General features: G+C 53.3%; 10 protein-coding genes across 10 annotated transcripts; 4 read left to right on the plus strand and 6 right to left on the minus strand.

Moving 5' to 3' along the window:
* On the minus strand, positions 1 to 4,723 carry CLUP02_01251 (uncharacterized protein; the record flags this gene model as incomplete). The annotated part of the gene is made up of 20 exons (XM_049280293.1): positions 1 to 10; positions 65 to 151; positions 282 to 710; positions 766 to 1,067; positions 1,135 to 1,374; positions 1,442 to 1,476; positions 1,849 to 2,137; positions 2,260 to 2,501; positions 2,568 to 2,615; positions 2,682 to 2,834; positions 2,884 to 2,927; positions 3,257 to 3,342; positions 3,394 to 3,601; positions 3,672 to 3,742; positions 3,847 to 3,923; positions 4,018 to 4,192; positions 4,243 to 4,292; positions 4,367 to 4,403; positions 4,488 to 4,662; positions 4,713 to 4,723. 20 exons carry the CDS (start codon positions 4,721 to 4,723, stop codon positions 1 to 3), a joined length of 2,769 nt encoding a protein of 922 aa, XP_049136250.1.
* A 77-nt stretch (positions 4,724 to 4,800) lies between these two features.
* On the plus strand, positions 4,801 to 5,836 carry CLUP02_01252 (uncharacterized protein; the record flags this gene model as incomplete). The annotated part of the gene is made up of 2 exons (XM_049280294.1): positions 4,801 to 5,174; positions 5,809 to 5,836. 2 exons carry the CDS (start codon positions 4,801 to 4,803, stop codon positions 5,834 to 5,836), a joined length of 402 nt encoding a protein of 133 aa, XP_049136251.1.
* Positions 5,837 to 6,907: 1,071 nt separating this feature from the next.
* Positions 6,908 to 7,658, minus strand: CLUP02_01253 (Snf7 family protein; the record flags this gene model as incomplete). The annotated part of the gene is made up of 2 exons (XM_049280295.1): positions 6,908 to 7,546; positions 7,611 to 7,658. The coding sequence occupies 2 exons, from the start codon at positions 7,656 to 7,658 to the stop codon at positions 6,908 to 6,910; spliced, it is 687 nt and encodes a 228-aa protein (XP_049136252.1).
* A 148-nt stretch (positions 7,659 to 7,806) lies between these two features.
* Positions 7,807 to 8,090, minus strand: CLUP02_01254 (uncharacterized protein; the record flags this gene model as incomplete). The annotated part of the gene is made up of 2 exons (XM_049280296.1): positions 7,807 to 7,921; positions 7,963 to 8,090. 2 exons carry the CDS (start codon positions 8,088 to 8,090, stop codon positions 7,807 to 7,809), a joined length of 243 nt encoding a protein of 80 aa, XP_049136253.1.
* A 1,339-nt stretch (positions 8,091 to 9,429) lies between these two features.
* CLUP02_01255 (Wos2) lies at positions 9,430 to 10,322 on the plus strand (the record flags this gene model as incomplete). Its single annotated transcript, XM_049280297.1, has 3 exons — positions 9,430 to 9,457; positions 9,615 to 10,007; positions 10,111 to 10,322. 3 exons carry the CDS (start codon positions 9,430 to 9,432, stop codon positions 10,320 to 10,322), a joined length of 633 nt encoding a protein of 210 aa, XP_049136254.1.
* Positions 10,323 to 11,260: 938 nt separating this feature from the next.
* CLUP02_01256 (RNA recognition domain-containing protein) lies at positions 11,261 to 13,048 on the minus strand (the record flags this gene model as incomplete). Its single annotated transcript, XM_049280298.1, has 5 exons — positions 11,261 to 11,555; positions 11,606 to 11,682; positions 11,732 to 11,896; positions 12,729 to 12,758; positions 12,812 to 13,048. The coding sequence occupies 5 exons, from the start codon at positions 13,046 to 13,048 to the stop codon at positions 11,261 to 11,263; spliced, it is 804 nt and encodes a 267-aa protein (XP_049136255.1).
* Positions 13,049 to 14,350: 1,302 nt separating this feature from the next.
* Positions 14,351 to 14,796, minus strand: CLUP02_01257 (oligosaccaryltransferase; the record flags this gene model as incomplete). The annotated part of the gene is made up of 2 exons (XM_049280299.1): positions 14,351 to 14,575; positions 14,641 to 14,796. Coding segments are annotated over 2 exons (381 nt in total), but the record flags the coding sequence as incomplete, so codon positions are not given.
* Positions 14,797 to 15,157: 361 nt separating this feature from the next.
* Positions 15,158 to 16,270, plus strand: CLUP02_01258 (uncharacterized protein; the record flags this gene model as incomplete). The annotated part of the gene is made up of 2 exons (XM_049280300.1): positions 15,158 to 15,777; positions 15,826 to 16,270. 2 exons carry the CDS (start codon positions 15,158 to 15,160, stop codon positions 16,268 to 16,270), a joined length of 1,065 nt encoding a protein of 354 aa, XP_049136257.1.
* A 342-nt stretch (positions 16,271 to 16,612) lies between these two features.
* On the minus strand, positions 16,613 to 17,579 carry CLUP02_01259 (short-chain dehydrogenase; the record flags this gene model as incomplete). Its single annotated transcript, XM_049280301.1, has 5 exons — positions 16,613 to 16,702; positions 16,753 to 16,946; positions 16,999 to 17,111; positions 17,173 to 17,467; positions 17,528 to 17,579. 5 exons carry the CDS (start codon positions 17,577 to 17,579, stop codon positions 16,613 to 16,615), a joined length of 744 nt encoding a protein of 247 aa, XP_049136258.1.
* Positions 17,580 to 18,663: 1,084 nt separating this feature from the next.
* CLUP02_01260 (uncharacterized protein) lies at positions 18,664 to 19,767 on the plus strand (the record flags this gene model as incomplete). Its single annotated transcript, XM_049280302.1, has 1 exon — positions 18,664 to 19,767. The coding sequence occupies one exon, from the start codon at positions 18,664 to 18,666 to the stop codon at positions 19,765 to 19,767; it is 1,104 nt and encodes a 367-aa protein (XP_049136259.1).
* Between the last annotated feature and the right edge of the window lie 27 nt (positions 19,768 to 19,794).

Below are 19,794 nucleotides of genomic sequence, written 5' to 3' on the forward strand. Positions count from 1 at the left end.
TTACAATGACCTTCGGATACGTATTGAAACTCAGTTTAAGTCTGTACACGGCGGTACCACCCACCTTTGTTTCCCCGGATCGTCCAAGCTGTAGTTGCGGCGGCGGTGGTGGTGGTGGTTTGTGGAGGGTGTGTATGTGTGTGTCGCCAGCCTTGGGATGAGAATAGTCAGGCCAAATCAACCCCTTTGTCAGTGACTCAGGGCCTGGGTTGTTGATTGATTGCTGACCCGAGTGACCTCACCTAAGAATAGGGTACGGATGGGCAAGGAAAAGCCGTTACGTTGCGCAGCGGAGGAACCTGTGAGTTTGTGTTCCTCCGCTTCCACATCCCTCATTCTTGTTGGTCGCACAAACGAAGAAACGGCGAGATCGTATTGGGTCTCGAACGCGAGTTTGCGACGTGCGGGAGAGGAGAGGGGCCCCCTCCCCCGCGAATAAGCCATCTTCATCACCGTTTGCGTCGTCAGCATTCAGCAACGACAACGGATTTGTCGCAGCCCATTTTCGAATGAGATGGCAGAGGCGGCAACTCGCAATATGAGTGGTCCCCGCCATCAACGGCAGAGTCTCGTCCCGAATTCGGGGTTGTGCCACACCGCAGGGCATCCCGTTCCTGGACCTGCCAATTGTGCCCTTGCCTTGGCTTTGTAAAAGGGCGGCGGGAATGTATCCCGCAGGCACGCAAGGGGGGGTGAGAGAGCGATAGATGCTAGATCAACCTTCAAGCACCAGCTGGGCAAGCATTTCCATATATCCGAGCATACAGCGAGCTAACACGCAGGGGAAACCCTCTTTGGCAATTCAGAAAGCTGAAGGCGGTCATGGCCCATGGACCTATCGAGACTGGCTGACAACTTAATTCCAAGACAGACAAGATGGACAGCGATCGTTCTGGACTTGGTCGCGGCAGGCAACATTCTTTAGAGTTTTGCATATTCCCTGCCCATCGATTGCCCTGATTTTCTATTTCGTCCAGTGTCTGGCAATGACTCCAACGAGTACCTTGTGAAACAAGCTCGACGACGACAAATGCCACCGCAGCAGCAGTAGCAGCGGCAGCACATGCCTGACGGGCGAGCGGCGGCGCGGTTGCAATCGAGTCGCATCCGGTCCGTGCCAACTACGGGACTTACTCGACGATCAACACCCAGCGGTAGGTAGCCGAGGCGGTAGCACCAATAGGTCGAAAGGAAGAAGCAGAAAAGATCAGACTGAAACGGGATTAAACCACGTACGGCTATGTTCCCCTTCGCAGTCAAGCTCTTTGGGGTAGCCACAGACGGTGTGGTTATCGACACCGACGCCACACCGAGCAAAGCACCGCAAATCGCTTCCGCCTGCCACTTCTTTTTCCGCAGTCTCCCCTCAGGACACTTTCACAAGCTTGAGATGGCTGAGGGAGAGAAGCCGAATAGAACCCCGAAAAAAGGAAGCCATCACAAGCGTCTCCGTTCCCGCAAGGCCCGGCGTTGCATCTATTTGCAACAAGTGCACCGAGCACAACCACGCACCGGAACAGCCACCGCGGCATCGTCGACCTACCCAAAACCGCAACGCCCGACCCCAGACCGCGCGACGACACGACGCCAACGCCAAATAAAAACCCTTTAGCTATCTAGGTATCTATCGAGCGGGTGTCGCGATTCATGGTGGTAGCGTTCACCCCCTGGACCAAACGCGCACCGAGCGACCGGAAGGATGCCCGCGGGGCTAGGTAGGGGGGGGAGGACCGGGTTACAGACACCAGAGAACCAGGAATTGAGATTGTCCGCCCTGGACGACCTTCTAGAAAGCCGCTAGACGGTTTTTTCCCCTCTTAGCCTCCTTCTTCTTCCTCCCCCTGCGACCGCGGAGGGTGTGTGTGTTTGGGTGTTGCTTATCCCGGTTCATCCCCCCCGTCCCCCGAAATTGGACCGGCTGCGGGTTGTGGGACCCGTAGAAGAGAAGAGCAGAAAGCGTGGTTTGCGTGGGTGTGTGGATACAGTTGCGGCAGGGGGTCCTGTTCCGGTCTAGCGGGTGATTGCGCGCTCTTCTCCCTGACGTGCTGCTGCTTTGAGCGTTTGGGTATTTGCGATTTGCAGTTTGCAGTTTTGCCCTGGGACTTTCCGGCTCTTGCTCGGTTGCTGCCGGATTAGTCTACCGGGTGGATGGAGGGAGGGCAACGGAAATGGTCATGCAGTGTGTGGAATGCATAACTTCCCCCTTCCCTCTCCCCCTGAGTTATGCTCCCGGAAACGGTGGCCGCGAAACGGTCAGACCGTTTTGGGATTGTGGGACTGCTCGCCCCGAGGCCTTGATACACCATTGAAGGATATCCCCATCGATCGGGGAAGTTTGTCAAAAAGGGATCTGCGTTCGGCGTTCCAGAGCCGTTGAGCCTTATTGCGGTTCCACCTCGTGGAGATGAAGATGGAGATGCCGCAACCGCCGGCCGAGAGATTGGGGGTGTTCCAGCTGACAAGAGCGTTGTTCATCTCTTGTTCGTCGCGTGCGTTGGAATCTTGGTGGTCTTACATCAGCCATTCTTACGCAGTATGCTTTGGGTGCAGGGCCTGTGGAGGTTCACCGGTCTCGTCGTACGGGCTGTCAGATCGTGGGGGATCATCGGGGTGAGCTTGACTGATCAGTGATAGGCTGAACGGTCTGACTGAGAGCAGAGCCGCTTATGAGAGCAGCTTACAGATGGCATGCTGAGTCAACTGCTTCTGGCTTGGGGCCGTTGGGTTACTGGGAGATGCGGCTTTGCGGCGAGTGGAGAAGTAACGTGTCAGTGTTGTTGTCCTTTGAGTTGCGGTGAGCTTGAGCATTGGGACAGATATCACTGTTCGTATACCTGTTGCCGTGCTGTGTGACTTGGTTCTAAACAAAAGCGAGGCTTCTACAAGGCTTTGCGTGGTTAAGCGGCCTCCTGCAGAGGATCTCCTTTCTTGTGTGAGCATATTGGGTCACATATCGCAAGGTATGAGGTTTCTATATCTCAAGATAGACAGCCTAGTTGGATGAAAAGGCCACTGGCCTGCTTCGTGGAGACAAAGTCAACTCGTGAGGCTTATTGAGATTCATCCGGAACCATGCATGAATGGGCACATCGAGTTTACACTTACACCAAACCTCTCACCCAAACCAACAAACCCCCCCAACGATCGATCGTGCCCATCTTCATCGAAACAGCAGAATCTATTCGCCGTAGTAAGACGCACTACTGTCGTTACATTTATGCCAAACAACAGTCTCTCCGCTCCCGTCTAATCCTACCCAACGCCGAGATCGAGGTTCCTCGACGCCTCGGGCCGGATGTACATCGACGAGAACGGGGTGGAGCAGAAGTGGGCTTGAACTGCCTAGCCGCGTTCGTCGCGTGTCGTGGAAAGAGAGTTTAAGGAGATGCAGACTTTGCGTGATGGTGGTCCAGGGGAGTCGGAGGCTGTTGAGGGGGGGATGGGGCCCGGAGACGGGGATCGGGGATCGGGATCGGGGTGGGTACCGGAGTGGGACAGTAAGAATGAGGCCAAGGCCGTCTTTGGGACTCGTGTATCATGTTGGAGATGCCGGATCTGAGAAGGGGGGTTCATTTGACTGCCGGCGGGCATTATCTCGAGACTTGGAGGGTGGAGGATGGGGAAGGGGAAGGGTGGGGGGGTGGTTTGCTTGCTGAGACGAGGTTGCGAACGTTATTTTCGAAGACGGCGAGCCTCTGAGAGGTATCGTGGTGTTGAGAGAGATGTCTGAGTTAAGATGTTGCTGATTGTGGTTGTGGTTGAGGGTTTCAAGGCTGTCTTGAACCGGATGCGGTACGTTCGAGGAGAGATGAGATATCAGATGCGGACAAGGCGAACATATCTTACTTGGGATATCTCGATCGCTTGAGACTGGAACTCCGACTTTGCGGCAGACATGTTGCAAGGCTTTGACTGCGATAGGACTGTGATGAGATCGAACCTGCTTATCTTACGATATCACGATCGATGGTGCAAGACAGTCTTAACGCTTCATCATCAGTCCTGTCTGGGCATCACTGATAGGAGACATGCCGCCAAAGGCCTGTGAAAGCTTCGCCAAAGAGGTGGTGGTACCACTTGATGAACTTTTTTTTTTTGACAACCCGATCTTGACTGTCTCTTGGCCTCGATGCTCACAGGAAGCAACAAGCGAAAATAGATGTATTTCCAAGGACGATATGTGCGTCGAGGACTACCAACTGAATTGAACAAGCCCCTTGCTAGTCTTGCCGAAAGACTTACCTCAAACGATGCTTGAGTGCTAAGAAGGGGGAAATCTGCACTTCCTATCACTTAATCGGACGGGACCCTGGATATTGAGGTTCTCACCAAGATCACATGAATGCTTAAATCATCACTATCATACAATGCCCGATGAACCAGTGGGACCCCTGCTTGGCATGCTATGGACAAGTGCTTACGCCCCTCTAACCATCCTAGTAAATTGATGGGTCGATTGCTGGAGGGCTGCCACAGCTGCAGGAAACCCCCATGTCTTCAACGGTCTCGATGTTACCATGATTCTTCAATAGGTAATTCGAGCGTGGGAAGTATCTGATATCAACTCCCTTCTTGGCAGAAAGTGTGATGATCGATAGCGTCCCCGCAAAACCCCCTCTTCTGCTTGTGACTCGATGATGGGGCATAGACTGGTACATAGCGCTGGGATATGTCGGAAAACAATAGACGGAGGACGTGATTATTTCCTTTACTCATTTACCATCGTTGTTGCGATCAGCTTATGTCTGCTGTCCTCCCTCGCATCTCGGACCCTCGAGAAACCAAAATACCGAACAAAAGATGGCAATCTCCCCCGAAGTAGCAGAAATCATCCGCCGCAAAAAAGCCCAATACTGCCGCTTCGCCGACACATGCGACTGGGACCGCTTCGACACAATCATGCTCCCCACCCTCACCTTCGAGGCCTTCGACCTAGACGGCAGCATCCTGATCCTCAACGGCGTCCGGTACCGCTGGACCTCGCGCGAAGCGTGGGTCGCGCACTTTAGCGAGGCCTTTAAAGTCATGCAGACGATGCACCTGACGGACGCGGGGGATCTGGAGCAGGTTTCCGAGGACGAGGTCAAGGCTGTGTTTGGGGTGATTTATCACGCTGGAACGAGGGGCTCGGAGTCGGGGTTGCATTCTACGGGCGCGGGGCATTATCATGAGACGTGGCGAAGAGTTGAGGGGGATTGGTTTATGGAGAGGTGTTGTATGAGGAGGTTGTATTCTAAAGTCATGCAGATTTGATGGTTTTATGAGTTAACGGCAGTGTTTAAGGGCTGGAAGATGGAATGGTACAATTGAGATGTTAAGCCGTGTTTCCAATAGTCTGAAAGTAGTTAGTGGTGTTTTCTTGGTTCGGTTCGCTGTTAACCCGGAGGTTGTTGAGCGAAGAGAGAAGACAAAGTGAAGAATTTTCTATTATACCTGTTGTTCTCCCAGTGGCGGCAGGCCACGATAGTATCACGGCGAAGTAGTTGCATAAATAGCGTCCTGTGCCGCCGATGCCGTTTCTTTCTCCGTCGGGGCCTGTCTCCTTTCTGATGCCATCCTCCACCTCTCTTGTGACATCTCACCACTCCCTACTTTTCTCTTATTCGTCGCTGTTAGTCTTCCAATCTTAACTACGCTTTACGATTTTATCGTCGCTCCCCGTGAACTTAGTCAAAGTGGTCCGTCCAATGGTCCGATGGCCTCGAGACAAGGAGACAATCAAGCCCGGTAGAATTATATCTCGCATGCTTATTAGAGGGCCTCAGAGCCGAAGAATACAGCACTATGACTGATCTGACATTAACACAGTATTCCGACAACGAGGCCAGAGTCGTAAATCGGTATCTAACCAATTTCCACGTACGATCATTTACGGGATCAAATTATGAGGTTCTTCGTATGTCCAAGAGAGAATGCTGTTTCGTCCCTCAGCCTTTGGTAACTCGCACATGATCCTTTGGCAAAAGCTGCTCCGATGAGAGCCACGATGCCATGTTGTCGAATTCCCTCTCAATTTGCCCAAGTAAGTTAATGCGCTGTTTGTATATAGCCATAGAAGTTGATCTTGACTTGATTTTAATCCATTTCAATACACCAATCAAGTAAAATCCGACATCAGTACCATCATCCATGGAAGAATGACCGCAAATCGCCCAACCGGCTGCTTGAGAGGCACATGTAGCCTCAGTGAAAGGAAACAAACAATGAGAAGAGGGACAAGCTGGCAGCGAAGGATCTCAGCACAACCAAGTGTTTTTCTGAAGACTTCCACAAACAATGCTCACTGAAGCGTGGTGAACAGCTTACTTAGAGAGGATAAGACGGCATTCTCCGTGTGAGACATGGCGGGCGCTGCCAAGTTGAGATCTCAGATCTTAAAATCACGACCGGGGACGTCTGAAAGGTATGATTGGAAAATTTGGCTTGACAAACGGGGAAATTGGTCTCTTTTGGTTCATGATGGAAAGATCAAGTATGACCTAATTGCTCCCCACATCGAAACAACGAGCTGGACAAAGTTGGAAGACATTTTTTCGTTTGAGGACTTTCTTTTTGAGTCTCTTAACTTATGCAAATAGCCAAGCGAGAGGAACTGTGCAATGTCCTTTGGCCTAGAGTCACCCGTCTGACCTTTCAACACGTGAAGAGAATGTTTACTTCTGAATGATGGCTACTCCAAACGCCAGACGAAACATGAAGATGACCCGGGAGCACAATGAGAGCCACAGAAACTGTGTAGATCTAGACACGCCCGACAAATTGCTGGGAAAAGCCCTGCCAGGCCTGGATGTGTCTCCGTCGTTGTATCTGGACCCTTGTGTGGAATGTTGCCTTTAAAAAAGCCGAGCTGACAGAGTTGGCCCGTGAAACAAAACACCGTACGCCGCCTTTATCGATATGCAAGCCCTTAGCTCCGCAAGGCCTCCAGTCTGTTGCGCATCTGATTCATCATAGCCTCGGCATCCTCTTCCTCCTCCTCGACCTCGACCGGCTTGGGTTCTTGCGTGACCGGCGCAGCGGGGAGCTTCTCCTTGGACATGCGGTCCTTGAGAATCTCGCCGAGGACCTTGTCGACCTCGCCCTCGGCCTCCTCCTCTTCGAACTCGTCCATGTCCTCGGGCAGACTCTCGCCCACCATCTCCTCGATAATGCCGGCCTTCATCAACTCCGCGCTGAGTTCCTGCATCGTGCCGGCCAGCTCAGGTAGCCGAATCAAACGGTTGACGTCCTTCATCACGCCGACGCTCGCGCGTATGCTGCCCTCAATCTTCCTCACGGCAAACGCCTCGTTGACCTGCATTTGCACGCTGTTCAGTTGCGCCTTGGAAGTAACTAGGCGATTGCTCGTCTTGCGCGCGCGGATGAGTTCCCGCGCAAAGTCGCGCGCTTCCTTCTGTGCTTGTTTCTGTCTCGTCGGGTCTCGTTGGGCTCGCTTATCGGCTTGGAGGATGAGGTTCTTCGTCTTGGCCTCGACTTGCCTGACTTGGTTGATGTCGCGGTCGAGTTTACGTATGTTCGAGCGAATGAGAGCATTGCATTTCCGCAGCTATTCAGATACAAACTCATTAGAAATTTCCCAAGGCACTGCTGCCACGACGGGCGTAATCTACCTGTTGCTGCGGATCAGGCTTGACGAATATGGCTCTCAGCGTCTCCATGTTGTGCGGATCGACAAGCAAAAGGGCCGAAGGAAACCGTCAATACAGAGAGCCTAGGATACCGAGGCTTCGTGATGGTATGTAGTGGATGGTTCTTCGTAGCGCGTTGTGTTAGGCTGTCGCCAGCCTCGTCGTTTGCCAGGTTCAATCAGCGCTGCCTTGGGTTGGGAAGCGATGTGTCGTCATTCCCTGCTTGCCGCATCGACTGATACGGCTTGTAGTGGGGGATAGTCGTCACGTGGGGAAAGTGTGATTGATATGCACTTAATCAACTGAGTGCAAGTAAGGAGGGAGTGCATCTGACGAGTACCGCATTAAGCGAGTGGGTGGTTGACGCTGGATGGGGGCCTGGAAAGCTTCGACTGACTGAACTGGCACCTTGGCAGTAACAAGAAACACATTTTGAGTCAATGACTGCAGCCTTTGGTTCATCCTGAAATCTAAAAGCCATTCAATCGGTAACCATTGGCAGGATGAGAGGTCTCTCAGTCGAATGAGAAGCTGCTCGCCCCTGTGTCATCCAGCGGACAGTTTGGGAATCCGAGTGCGGGCAGTGAGTATCACACAGGTAGGCGAATCGCACGTTCCGGGCGGCCCGTATTGCAGCAAATGAGACCCCTGGTGGATAAGAAATCGGCAAGGGCCCACGATGATCTCACTGCCTGCCTTAGTTGACCCGCGTCGGAAGACAGGACGAAGTTACGCTGTTGTGGCTGGCTACCTACCTACCTTATACATAGATGGATGTCAAGTACCGTAGTTGGATGCTCAGGCCCGGTTGGATGACAGCTCCGACGCCGAGGGACCTGGGAATCAGAATGAAGAACAGACTTTCGTCTCGCCGGAAGATCAAAGATTCCAGATCGCCTTACATTAGTTGACACAAGGGAACAGACTGCTCCAGGTCGATTTTGTTGTGTGCATGCGTCTGCCATGATGCGCCTCACCAAGAGCTGCAGGCAAGCGACATCTATCCACTCAGAATGCTTCTTACGCCTATTTCGTGGGGTTGCAGGGGGCTGGAAAGCTCTTTCGGCCGCGAAGCCAACGTCAGCAAAGAGGGGAAGACAGGGAAACAGGTACTCGCATCTGGGGCAACAGTCCCACATGGAAAGAAGTACCTGGTATCAACTGGAAAGACAGAAAAGAGGCTCGGCCAGGTACCTGGCACCGCCAAAAGAAGAATAGGGAAAAAAAATAAACAGCCCTGGACTGAACGGGAGGGAGGAGGGGAACTTGGAGGGGGGGGAAAGGAGGCGGGATTTCTAAGTGTACAGTGCGTTCAGCCCTGCCAGGGTCCGGTCCGCAGCGGCCCAGTGGTGGTGGCAGCACCAGTTGGCCCCCAGTGCCAGTGCCAGCCTGGAGCTGTTAGTGCTGCGAGGTACTCCGTAAGGTAGGTGCTCTGTGCATCCTGCCGCCTGCCTGGTGTGGGTTACTACTAAATCTTTCGGATTCGAGCGCCTTCTACAATTGCCCGTGATCTCCAGGCGGTAACTGGAGCCCACCCGGCCTCACCCCAACCAAGGGCCCAGCCTTTTCAAACCTGTAGCCTCACAACCCCCTCCAGCTTCTCTCTTCCACACACTCTCAACTCCTCCAACTCCAACAGTCGTTGTCGATATCTGCACAACGTCTACACATAATACCCCTTCTCACTAGGTCAATTTGCCAACCGCGATTGCCTCCTTGCGACACCTTTGCGCCTCGCGTGAATCAACCTACCCCTCATCCCCCGTCATAGCTCCCTGCTCGACAAATTCCCACCAGCAAAATGTCTGCCACCACACAAACTCCTGAGGGTACGTACAAGCTCATCTTCCCATTTGGCGCGTTCTAGGAATTCAATCGCCGACTTATACATCCGCCGGCAACTCATGCTATCTTCATTTTTGAAGTCACGCCCTTAACCCCCATGTCGGAACATGCGCCGAAGCTAACCCGGTCTCCCCCCCACAGTTCTATGGGCCCAGCGCTCCAGCTCTTCAGACGCCTCCAAGAACTTCGTCTACTTGACGATCACCGTTCCCGATGTTCCCAAGTCCAGTCTCAAGGTCGACCTGAAGCCTACCGGCCTGTCCTTCAGTGGTACCTCCGACTCTCTGAAGCGCTCGTATGCCGTTGACCTCGAGCTGTACGCTGAGATCGACCCCGCTGAGAGCAAGGTCAACCACACCGGCAAGAATGTCGAGTTCAAGCTCCAGAAGAAGGAACTCAAGGAGGAGTACTGGCCTCGCCTGCTCAAGGAGGCCAAGAAGGTCCACTTCCTGAAGACCGACTTTGACAAGTGGGTCGATGAGGACGAGCAGGATGAGGCTGCCGAGGAGGATTTCTCTCAGTTCGGCGGTATGGGTACGTGATTTACAAACTCCCTTGCAACCCAACACCCCGCCATGGCGGATTATGGTGCAATAGAGCCTTTCCAGTTGCAAAGACTAACACGTTCGTTTACTAGGTGGCATGCCTGGTATGGGTGGCCCCGGCGGCGGCGACTTCGGCGGCATCGACTTCTCCAAGCTTGGCGGCGGCGGCGCACCGGGTATGGAAGGCTTGGGAGATATGGAGGACGAGGAAGATGATGAGGATGACGATGACATGCCTGCCTTGGAGGGCGAGGAGGACGACGGCAAGGCCGCACCTGCTGCTGACAAGGCTGCTGCGAAATAAGCAATCTCTTCCTTTATCACGCACCCCGAGACGACTTTCCCGGCACTTAGGCCAGCAATCTTGGCTGCAACGCCCGTGGATACCGCTCTAGACTAACGACTATGAATGTACTTTTTCGAATCAAAAGACCAAAAGAAAAGACGACACGTGATCTTTGGGATTGGTTTCTACTTATTTAAGACGAGAACTCAAGGTGTGGTAGGCATTTAGCGAATGGATATCATGATTCTCTCAGCATTCTTTCGAACCCCACCGTGGAAGTTACTTCCTAGCAAACGCGGTTCGTGGTCTCTGTCTGTAGGCGCTCGGTGTACGAGGAGATGTCTAGGATCGAATTTTTGCGTCTGTGAAGCCGGGAAACCTACTTCAAGATCATAGGTTGGTGAATCGATTTGAGAGATCAGCTGTGTTCCTTTATCTACATCCTTCAAGGTCGCCGCATGCCTGATCGCAAGCTGTCCCCCCCACCCCTCTTCTTCTCGCTAAATAACTGAATGATTCGCTCAGACACTAATTAATCACGAAGAACTTCACGTTGCGTTATTGAATCTCAAGTTGGGGGCTCGGCGCTTTGTATATTAGAGTCTGTCCGACTTGAGGATCGCTATAATACATGCCCTGCTATAATTTGGGCGAAGCAGATGGGTGATGTGGTGTTCCGGCTCAATGAAGCCGTGGTTGGTGTTTTTGTGATGTTTGGGAATAATTGCCGGAAGGCCGAGGGAGGCAGTCTGAGAGCTTTAAAGAAACCAAAACATGTCGAAACCAAAGCCATAATCCCGTAACCTCCGTGTCTTCTCTCCTTCCAGCAATCTGTTTGAGAGTTTCGGAGTCGCGCGCATAAGGAAAGTTGAAGGGAGCCCCCCCACACAATGTGCCACTTTGACCTCCTCAGTGCCCAGCGTTATGTGAATGAGTCTGTAGTAGCTTTGTGCCGTTTACATGATCTCATCCTCCATAGCAGCGTCGCCGTTAGTGGCTGCGGGGGCAGGTGCGGGGGCAGCGGCGTTCTCATTGGGGTTGGCACCAGACTCGAAGTAATCGGCCATCTCGGAGTCAAGCTCCTCGGCCGTCTTCTTTGCAGGACGGCCGGTGCGCTTGGCACGGGGCTTCTTGCCACCAGTGCCAGCAGCGGCAGGGCCACCCTTGCCGGCGTTCGCGTTGTTGCTATTGTTGTTGCGCTTGTTGTTGGCAGCAGACTTGGGCTGAGCCTTGGGCTGAGCCTTGGGTTGTCTGTTTTCTTGTTAATATGTATTTCAGTATCTCAAAGAGATTTTGCTTACGTGGTGCGCTCAGCAAGAGTCTTCTTGGCAGGAGGGATGACGTTGGCTGCCTGAGAAGCGCCAACAACGATCTCAATCTAGTTCCCGTTAGAGTGTACATGAAAGGGTATGATACGAGAAGCTTACCTTGATCGGGCGGTTGTCAACGAGAAGACCGTTCAGCTTCTGGAAGGCCTTGCTAGCGCCATCCGCCTCGCGGAATGTGATGTTGGCAATGCCGCGGCTAACAGAGTTGGGTCCGTAAGAGATGTCAACTCTCTTGATGGGTCCAACTGATGTGAGAAAGTACTCCTGAAGGGAAAGTCGATGTTAGTTATCCGTAAGCGTTGATGTTTCAATCACGAGCGTCGTCCGAACCCGAGCCGCACGAGGGGCAAGGAATCGGCAGAAATCCAATAGTCGACCGGAGCACAGGAGGTTGGCAGCGAGCAGAGCAGTGAGCGTTAGTACGCACGTCAGCGTCCATCCCCAAAGAAGCCCCAGTTGAAGCCATGGCTGCCTCGTGTTCAGTTGCCATCAAGTCGGAGGGTATCACCCCAAGTCGTAACAGCTGCTGTGGGGGAACGTCGTAACACATGGCCGTAACACCAGTTTCAGACCCAAATAGCCATGTGTATGTACTATGCCCCGAAACCCCGCTGAAAGGCCATCCGTCATTGTAGGTTCGCGAATCGATAGCAGCGAAGCTATGTATCGAAGCCGTCCTAGCCTGTGCTGCGACGTTGCTCACTGCTTTGCTCGCCGGAAAGGGCTTCATATTGCATCATCATGCTGATGAGCGGTGCCAGACCAAGTTGGTCTTGTGGATATCCGTCGAAGACAGCCAACGTCCCATATTTTCAGTCGGCTGTACCAATTTCTTGGGTGCTGACCAGGCTACCTCAAATTTGGACTGTGTTCGCGCGACAGGGACGTGCTCAACTTCTGATGAGCTCTGCGCCGTATCTCAGGATCGCAGATATCGAGGAAGGAGTCTTGGCGGTGTCTTGACGGATTCCGTTTGGGAAGCGGCAATGGCCACAGTGGATTTGATATCGCTACGACGCCGGCTGGGAAGGAGAGCAGGCGAGAAATAACATGTCGAACCAAGTCCGAGGGCTGAAGAGCCTTATCGGCAACATACCTTGATCTGTTGCTCGTTGACATCCTTGGGCTTCGTATGTGTTAGCTTGCGCCAGGATTGACGGAGGGAGGAAAGTAACTTACCAGGTTGCTCACGATGACCTTGCTGTCACCAGAGCCTTGCGCAGGCTTGGCGGCATTAGGCTTGTTGGCGGCGGCGCCGCGCGCAGGTCGCGATGTCTTCTGAACACCGCCGACAGGGGCAGCGGCCGCAGGGCGACCACCGGTGGATCGACGCTGAGAGCGACGGCCGGGTCCGCCGGCAGAACGGCGTTGGGTCGAGAGAATCTCATCGAGAGACTGGTCAAGCTTTCCAGACATGATGACTGTGGTATTGGATTTGTTTGGTAGGAAAATGTGCTTGCGATAATGCTGCGATGAGAAAGCAGCTGGTCGATGGGTCTCTTCAAGTATTATTAGGTCGTGAAGAGCGTGATGCGAAACGAAGTGCTGATGTGATGAAGAATCAAACTCTGACGCGTAGAAGCTTGCGCGCGAGGAGTGGTCGGTCTGAAGGAAGAGGTAGAGAATACAGGAGCTGCAAAAAATTTTGAGGATGCAGCTGAAGAAGGAAAACTTTGGTCGGGAGGCCGAGGGGTCTTTTTGATGTTGGACGGGGAGGTTTGTCTTTGGGAAGAAGAAAGGTTACGAGATGAATGGAATGGGCGGGTGAAGGCGAAATGGGAAAGGAGACGGGGCAAGGTGTTGGTGCCAGCGGAGCGGCAGGCTGCGGCGCGCCTGACCAAAACAAGGGGGGCCTGAGGACCCCGTTGACAGCGGGAAGTTGATTGGTCGCATTAGTCCTCTTTGGGCCGAGAAGGATCCGCCAGAGCTGCTGCCTCCTCAGCCACACATCCCCTGTTTGCGCCTTCCAATTGTTCCATTTCGGGAAGCAGCTGGTCAGGTCTCCTTTCCATCTCTTTGGCGCTGAGTTCAATGCGCCTTGTCGAAAGATATAACTTGCCGAAGCAAGAATTGGGGCAATTGAGGCAAGCAGGCCATCAACCAACAGGCCCTGGTGTCACTGGATAGTACGATTGATTCTCAAGATTTGATCAGCGCCACAGCCAATAGTCTGAGTAGGCTGTAGCATGGCCTACTGTCATGAGGCATCCACAGCATTTACCCAGAGAAAACAAAGGTAGGGGAGTTCAAGATCATGGATGTCGGTGTCTGTCAATGGCATTGCAAGACCGCAATATGGAGGTTGTGACGTGGGGTCTTGCGCACAAGGTCGATGTTCATCACGTGTATGCAGCGCTGAGCCAGATTAGACTGAGGTATCGTCTCAATGGTGGTGCTCTAATGTTTCGATTTTGGAGGGCAAGAGCTTGTCGATGCCCCTAGTGTTTGCTTCTTTGACTGCATTAACTTTCGAAGCTCTGTGTTCTCTCAAGGGAGGAACGTTTCGTTGTCAACCCCCTGAAGGACCGTATTCGATATCACCTGTCCCCTCAGACACTGACATCAATGCCCTCTCTTATCGCTAATATGTCGCCCCAAGCCTCGCGTCTCGTTCGTCTCAGGGCAGTCGCAGAATTCCCAAGTTCCTCTCGCCATATGTATCTTACAGCGGATATCCCATGGCACCTGGCTATCTCACTTGCGCCGTTTTGTGGCCTTCTAGGACGCTGCTTTGGCGGACTTCGCAGATCGTACAGCCTTCTCGGGCTTTTCCTCTTCATTGTTGACTTCTACATAGTGGTAAAAGATAATGAGAACCATGGCAGCGGAGCCAAGGAAAATCGCAAGGCGGTAGAGATCGTTGTCGGAAATCATGATGGGCTCGGGATCGTTTGCGCGGCGATGCTTGTGGGTGATGTGCAAGGAGGATCTTCGGGAGGACTTCAACGTCTGGGCGTCAGTTATCCGCACCAACACTGCAATAGAAGAAAACAATGACTTGAACGTACAGTGGGTGTCTTGCTTCCAACAATTAATGGAAGGAGTTGAAGTTGTTCGTCAAGGTGAGCTGTTTGGACTTGCTGGCGCGGCGCACATGGAGCTTGAGATGAGGATGGCAACGGGTAACCAAACGGACAACTAGACCACTGGAGCTGCTGTCCACGTTTAGACCGGCCACGCTAAGAGTGACTTGGTGCTCGAGTCGGTCCTCCACTTCAGTACCGCACCCCCCGGTCAAATCTGCTGTGACGCTCCGCCCCCACCAATGTAAGCCCTTCACGTGACCCGCCCACCGTGCCTTGAACTTCTGACTTCATCCACGGCGCTCCCACTCTTCTTGGATTTGCAGTGATGACTTTTTGCGTTACGTCGATCTGAGCGGACCCTATCGACTTGTCTGTCGACATCCCACAACAACACGAACCAAACTAATCCCGCCAGAGGTGGTTACTCAGTCATAGCAGAAGACTTTTGCTTCTGCCCACCAACCTTTTCTCGTCTCCAGAAACCGAATACCCCGCCAAGATGCCTCCCAAGAAAGTGGACAAGCCGGCCAAGAAGGCCGTCAAGGTCGAGGACAAGACCTTCGGCATGAAAAACAAGAAGGGTGGCGCGGCCCAGAAGCAGATTGCCCAAATGGCGTCTTCGATGAGGAATGGTGGCAGTGCCGAAGAGAAGCGCAAGCAGGCAGAGAAGGAGGCGAGAGAGCGCGAGAAGAAGGCGGCGGAGGAAGCCAAGAGGGAGACCGACATGCTTCTGAACAAGCCCGCACAGATTCAAAAAGTCCCGTTCGGTGTCGACCCCAAGACAGTTGTCTGCAACTTTTACAAGAAGGGCAACTGTGAGAAAGGCAAGAAGTGCAAGTTCTCTCACAACCTCGAAGACGAACGCAAAACGTCGAAGAAGAACCTTTACACGGATACCCGCAAGGAAGAGGAGGAGAAGAAGAAGGCCGAGACTTCTGCCGACTGGGACGAGGAGAAGCTTCGCTCTGTCGTTCTTTCCAAGAAGGGCAACCAGCAGACCACAACTGACAAGGTCTGTAAGTTCTTCGTCGAGGCCATCGAGGACGGCAAATACGGATGGTTCTGGATCTGTCCAAATGGCGGCGACAAGTGCAAATACAAGCATGCTCTTCCACCAGGGTAAGTGACATCAGTCCAGCGGTCATTTTCATGCTAACATTGTCACAGATTTATTTTGAAGACCAAGGAGCAGAGAGCAGCTGAAAAGGCCCTTATGGACAAGTCACCTCTCAAGACCCTCACCTTGGAAGACTTCCTCGAGTCAGAGCGACACAAACTTACCGGCACCCTCACACCGGTCACGCCGGAGTCATTCGCCAAATGGAAGAAGGAGCGTCTGGACAAGAAGGCGGCCGAGGAGCAGGCCAAGAAGGCCAAGGAAGCAACTGGTCGTGCCCTGTTCGAAAGTGGCAATTGGCGCACAACCGAGGACGATGAGGAGGACGACGACGATGATGAAGAAGACGATGGGATGTGGAACTTGGAGAAGCTGCGTGCCGAGACCGCTGCTCTTCGCGAGCAGAGGGAAGAGGAACGTTTGGCTGCCATCAACGGTGGCCCTGTTCCACCAGTGGTACCAGAACCGGTAGCTGCCGAGGCGTCCGGATCTTGAGCTTCCTAACAGAGGAGAAGCCTTCTTGTATGCGCCCGAGGTTGCGAGCATCACCACGAAACAGGCCGATTCCGAGCACCTGGAAGACCAGGTTCATCCGGCGGCCGTGCCCATGCTACGCCAAACCACGGTGGCAGATCCGTCTACTCTCACACCTAAAATCAATGAAGTATGACTACGTACGTAACGTGCACATCAACTTCCTAAGTTGAGTACTCGTGAGACTACCAATGGGGATATATTGAGGATCTTTGGCTACTTAGAGAGAGGCTAGAGATTACTGGTGGTTACATTCAATCATGACGTGGATCTATCTCAACGTCTCCAGTGCCGCTTGATTGCTCAGAACTTTTCCACGTACGGTCTGATGTCAATTTCCTGACTGAACGCGGAGCGGTGTTGCGTGTGCAGGTACCAGTAGGCATCAGCAATCTTGATGTTGTTGGCAACATGTCTGCTTCAGGGGTTTGAAAATCACTTACAGCGTCCGGTGAAATCTTGCCATCTTCTGCGCCATCGTTGGCAACGTAGGCCTTACCCCACGGGGTATCAATGCCTCCGTCGATGATGGCGTGTGCCACATGGACCCCCTTCGGACCGAACTCGCGTGCTAGAGATTGGCCTAAGGCGCGGAGGGCGAATTTGCCTGCCGCAAACCCTCCAAACAATGCGCTGCCTGCGGAAGATGGTCAGTCATCTTTCAGCTCATCCCCACTCTGAAGACAAACCTTTGATGGATGCCGTGGCTCCAGTGATGATCAAAGACGGCGGGTGAGGGGAGTCGGACACCGACTCGAGCAACAGGGGAAGCGTCTTTTGCGCGAATGTGAAGAACCCCTTACTGTATACCGTGCGTGTCAGTCGCCTCTTCCAGAAGACCCAGTAAACGATGTCTCACGTACGGCGCAGCATCGAGACTGACATCAAGCTCCTCTCGCTTAAGCTCGAGGAACGGCTTGCGTGAAAAGCCGGCGTTGACATTGTAGATGGCGGCAGCGAGCTTGCTTCCGGGGAGCTCCTTCTTGATCGTCTCAAAGGCAGCGTTGACGGCGGCCTCGTCTGTGGCATCGGCCGTGATGCCGAAGGCTTGGCCGCCGGCCTGCTTGATCTCGTCCACGATGGCGTTGTAGCTCTCTGGCTTGCGGGCGAGGAGCACGACTGGGTACGCCTTTGCGAAACGGACGGCTGCTGCGCGGCCTGCTGTTGCGTTAGTCTCGACTGTCTTAACGGTACGCTATTGTAGGAGTGCGTTCTGACCAGTGCCGGAACCCGCTCCGGAGATGATTGCGTAGAATGATTTGGAGGCCATGTTTAATCAGACGTTTTGGGATACCGTTTATTTTGGTGTGTTGTTTTCAAGTTTTATTAGGAATTATGAAGTGAAAATGAGATGCTGTGAAATGCGATTGATACGCGGCGAGCAGATGAGGGGTTCAGTGGCTTTATGTCTTATTGAGGCTTGCATGTGGTCGGCCCGGCATTGTGAGATTAGACCATTGCTCGGATTCATGACGGCATTTGCGGAGGGCCGAACGGGATGCCCGATTATTAATGACCCCTCTCCGGCAAGCTCCAATTACGGCCTCCGACCCGGTGCGAGGTGCGAGGGTACGACCATCAAGGAATCGATTAGCAAAGCGCTTTAGAAATGGCGAAAAAAGATCATTAATCAAACGCTGGCGAGCTATGTGTCGTGCAATTGACAGGTCAGCCTGCGCATTCACGGCTTTGTGTCGTTATTGACTTTATCTCCTTCATTACTGACACGAAGTAGACTCCATATCCTCCAATGTACCCAGATACATCGAGTGTCAATTGTACCGGGCCGGTGGGAGATATGGCTTCGTCAGCATAATGACCTGTTTGCGACTTCTCCATCACGAAAAGCCATTAGTACCACTACAAGTAGCGAGAAAAGGTACTCAAGCCTTTCAATGTGATAACAATCTTAAAGTAAGATAGAGATAATAAGTGAGAAGGAGTGACATCGGGGACCTACGCCTTGAGGCAAGTGCGGCAGTCACCCTTGCCTGCGGTGCGAACCGCCCTAAACGGGAAGGCCCCGCTAATTGCCAGTTCCTTCCCCAACTTCCCTCAACTGCAGTCGACTACAGTCGCGCCTGCAACCTATCAACGCGTCGCTACCTCATCTTTGCGACCTCAAAGATCGGCCTTCGCAACATCCCCGGCCGATCTCTCGAGTGCCTCGCACTGCCCATACTCAACAATACAACACTAGGTTGGTTTTGCATAGGTCACCCACGCAGCAAACCTCACGACAAGTCATCACAACTTATCACGACTACACACTTTGGGAACCGATTAAATCTCACTCACCAGCATGCTCAAAGAGAACTGTTCAGCTAGGACTCGTCGATTTGAGTAATTTCACCATGCCACCACTATTTCCCACAAACTCAAGCACCAAGGATGAGCCCACCTCACAGGGCCCAACTAATCCGTCTATCCCACGACAGCGCACCTTGGATAAGTTTTTCGGCCGACCAGGCAGCAGCATGCCACAGACTTCTACTTCAGCCGCTCAGACAAAGCCGAGGACATCAACAGCTCAGCCAGCGCCACGGTCCTCCTCGTTCGCCGTGGTTCTTCCATCGAGTCCTAGAAAACGTACAGGAACGACCCCCATGAGGACAGTCGAGGACGACGCAGACGACCTGGTGATATCGGACCTATCACCCCAGTTCAGAAGACTAGCAGCTCAGGCAAAAGTAGGCGTGAGCCTTGCCAAGCCAGCCTTACCAGAAGCCGTCGCAGATGAGCCAGAATTAGAGGTAACTTCACCAGGGGCGGCGACTCCTCCACCGCAGCCTCGCAAGCGCGGCCGGCCAAAGGGTTTTCGACCGAATCTGACGGGCAAGAAAGCCCTACAGGAGGCCGGCGAGGCAGGGCCAAGAAAACTGCGGCCAGATAGGCCCAAGACAGGCGCCCTTTACGCGGGAAAGCGGCGAGGTCGACCGCCAAAAGCAGCTTCACCCAAGCCGCGAGAGATCTACAAGAGTCTAAACCCGCACTTCAACACGTACATCTGCGAGTGGGAGGGTTGCAAGGCCGAGCTTCACAATTTTGCGACTCTGCAAAAGCATGTGTCGATTGTTCATACCAAAACGGTAGCAGCTGGATGTCGATGGGCCAAATGCGCCCAAAAGCAGCCGCCTCACGAGTTCCCCACACTGGAGGACCTCAAATCTCACGTGGAGGATCTACACATGCTCCCAGTCGTCTGGCAGGTAGGGGACGGGCCGCAAGTGTCGTTCAAGCGATACGATCCCGATGATGGGGCCAAGCTTCCTGACTACCTTTTTGACAAGGCTGGCAACCAAATCACACCGTCAATCAAGGATCAGAAGGAGGAGGATTTGTACACGTGGCGCAACAATAGGCGGAAACTCAAGGATCTTTTGCTTCTCAGAGACCAGAATCTGCCAAGCGAGGAGGAAGACGACGACGCAATGGAGGAGGTGGCCGAAGGAGCATGATGTGGCTGATGGTTGTGGGGCAAGCAA

This window comes from Colletotrichum lupini, chromosome 1 (genome assembly GCF_023278565.1).
Source record: "Colletotrichum lupini chromosome 1, complete sequence".
In the NCBI taxonomy this organism is placed as follows: domain Eukaryota; kingdom Fungi; phylum Ascomycota; class Sordariomycetes; order Glomerellales; family Glomerellaceae; genus Colletotrichum; species Colletotrichum lupini.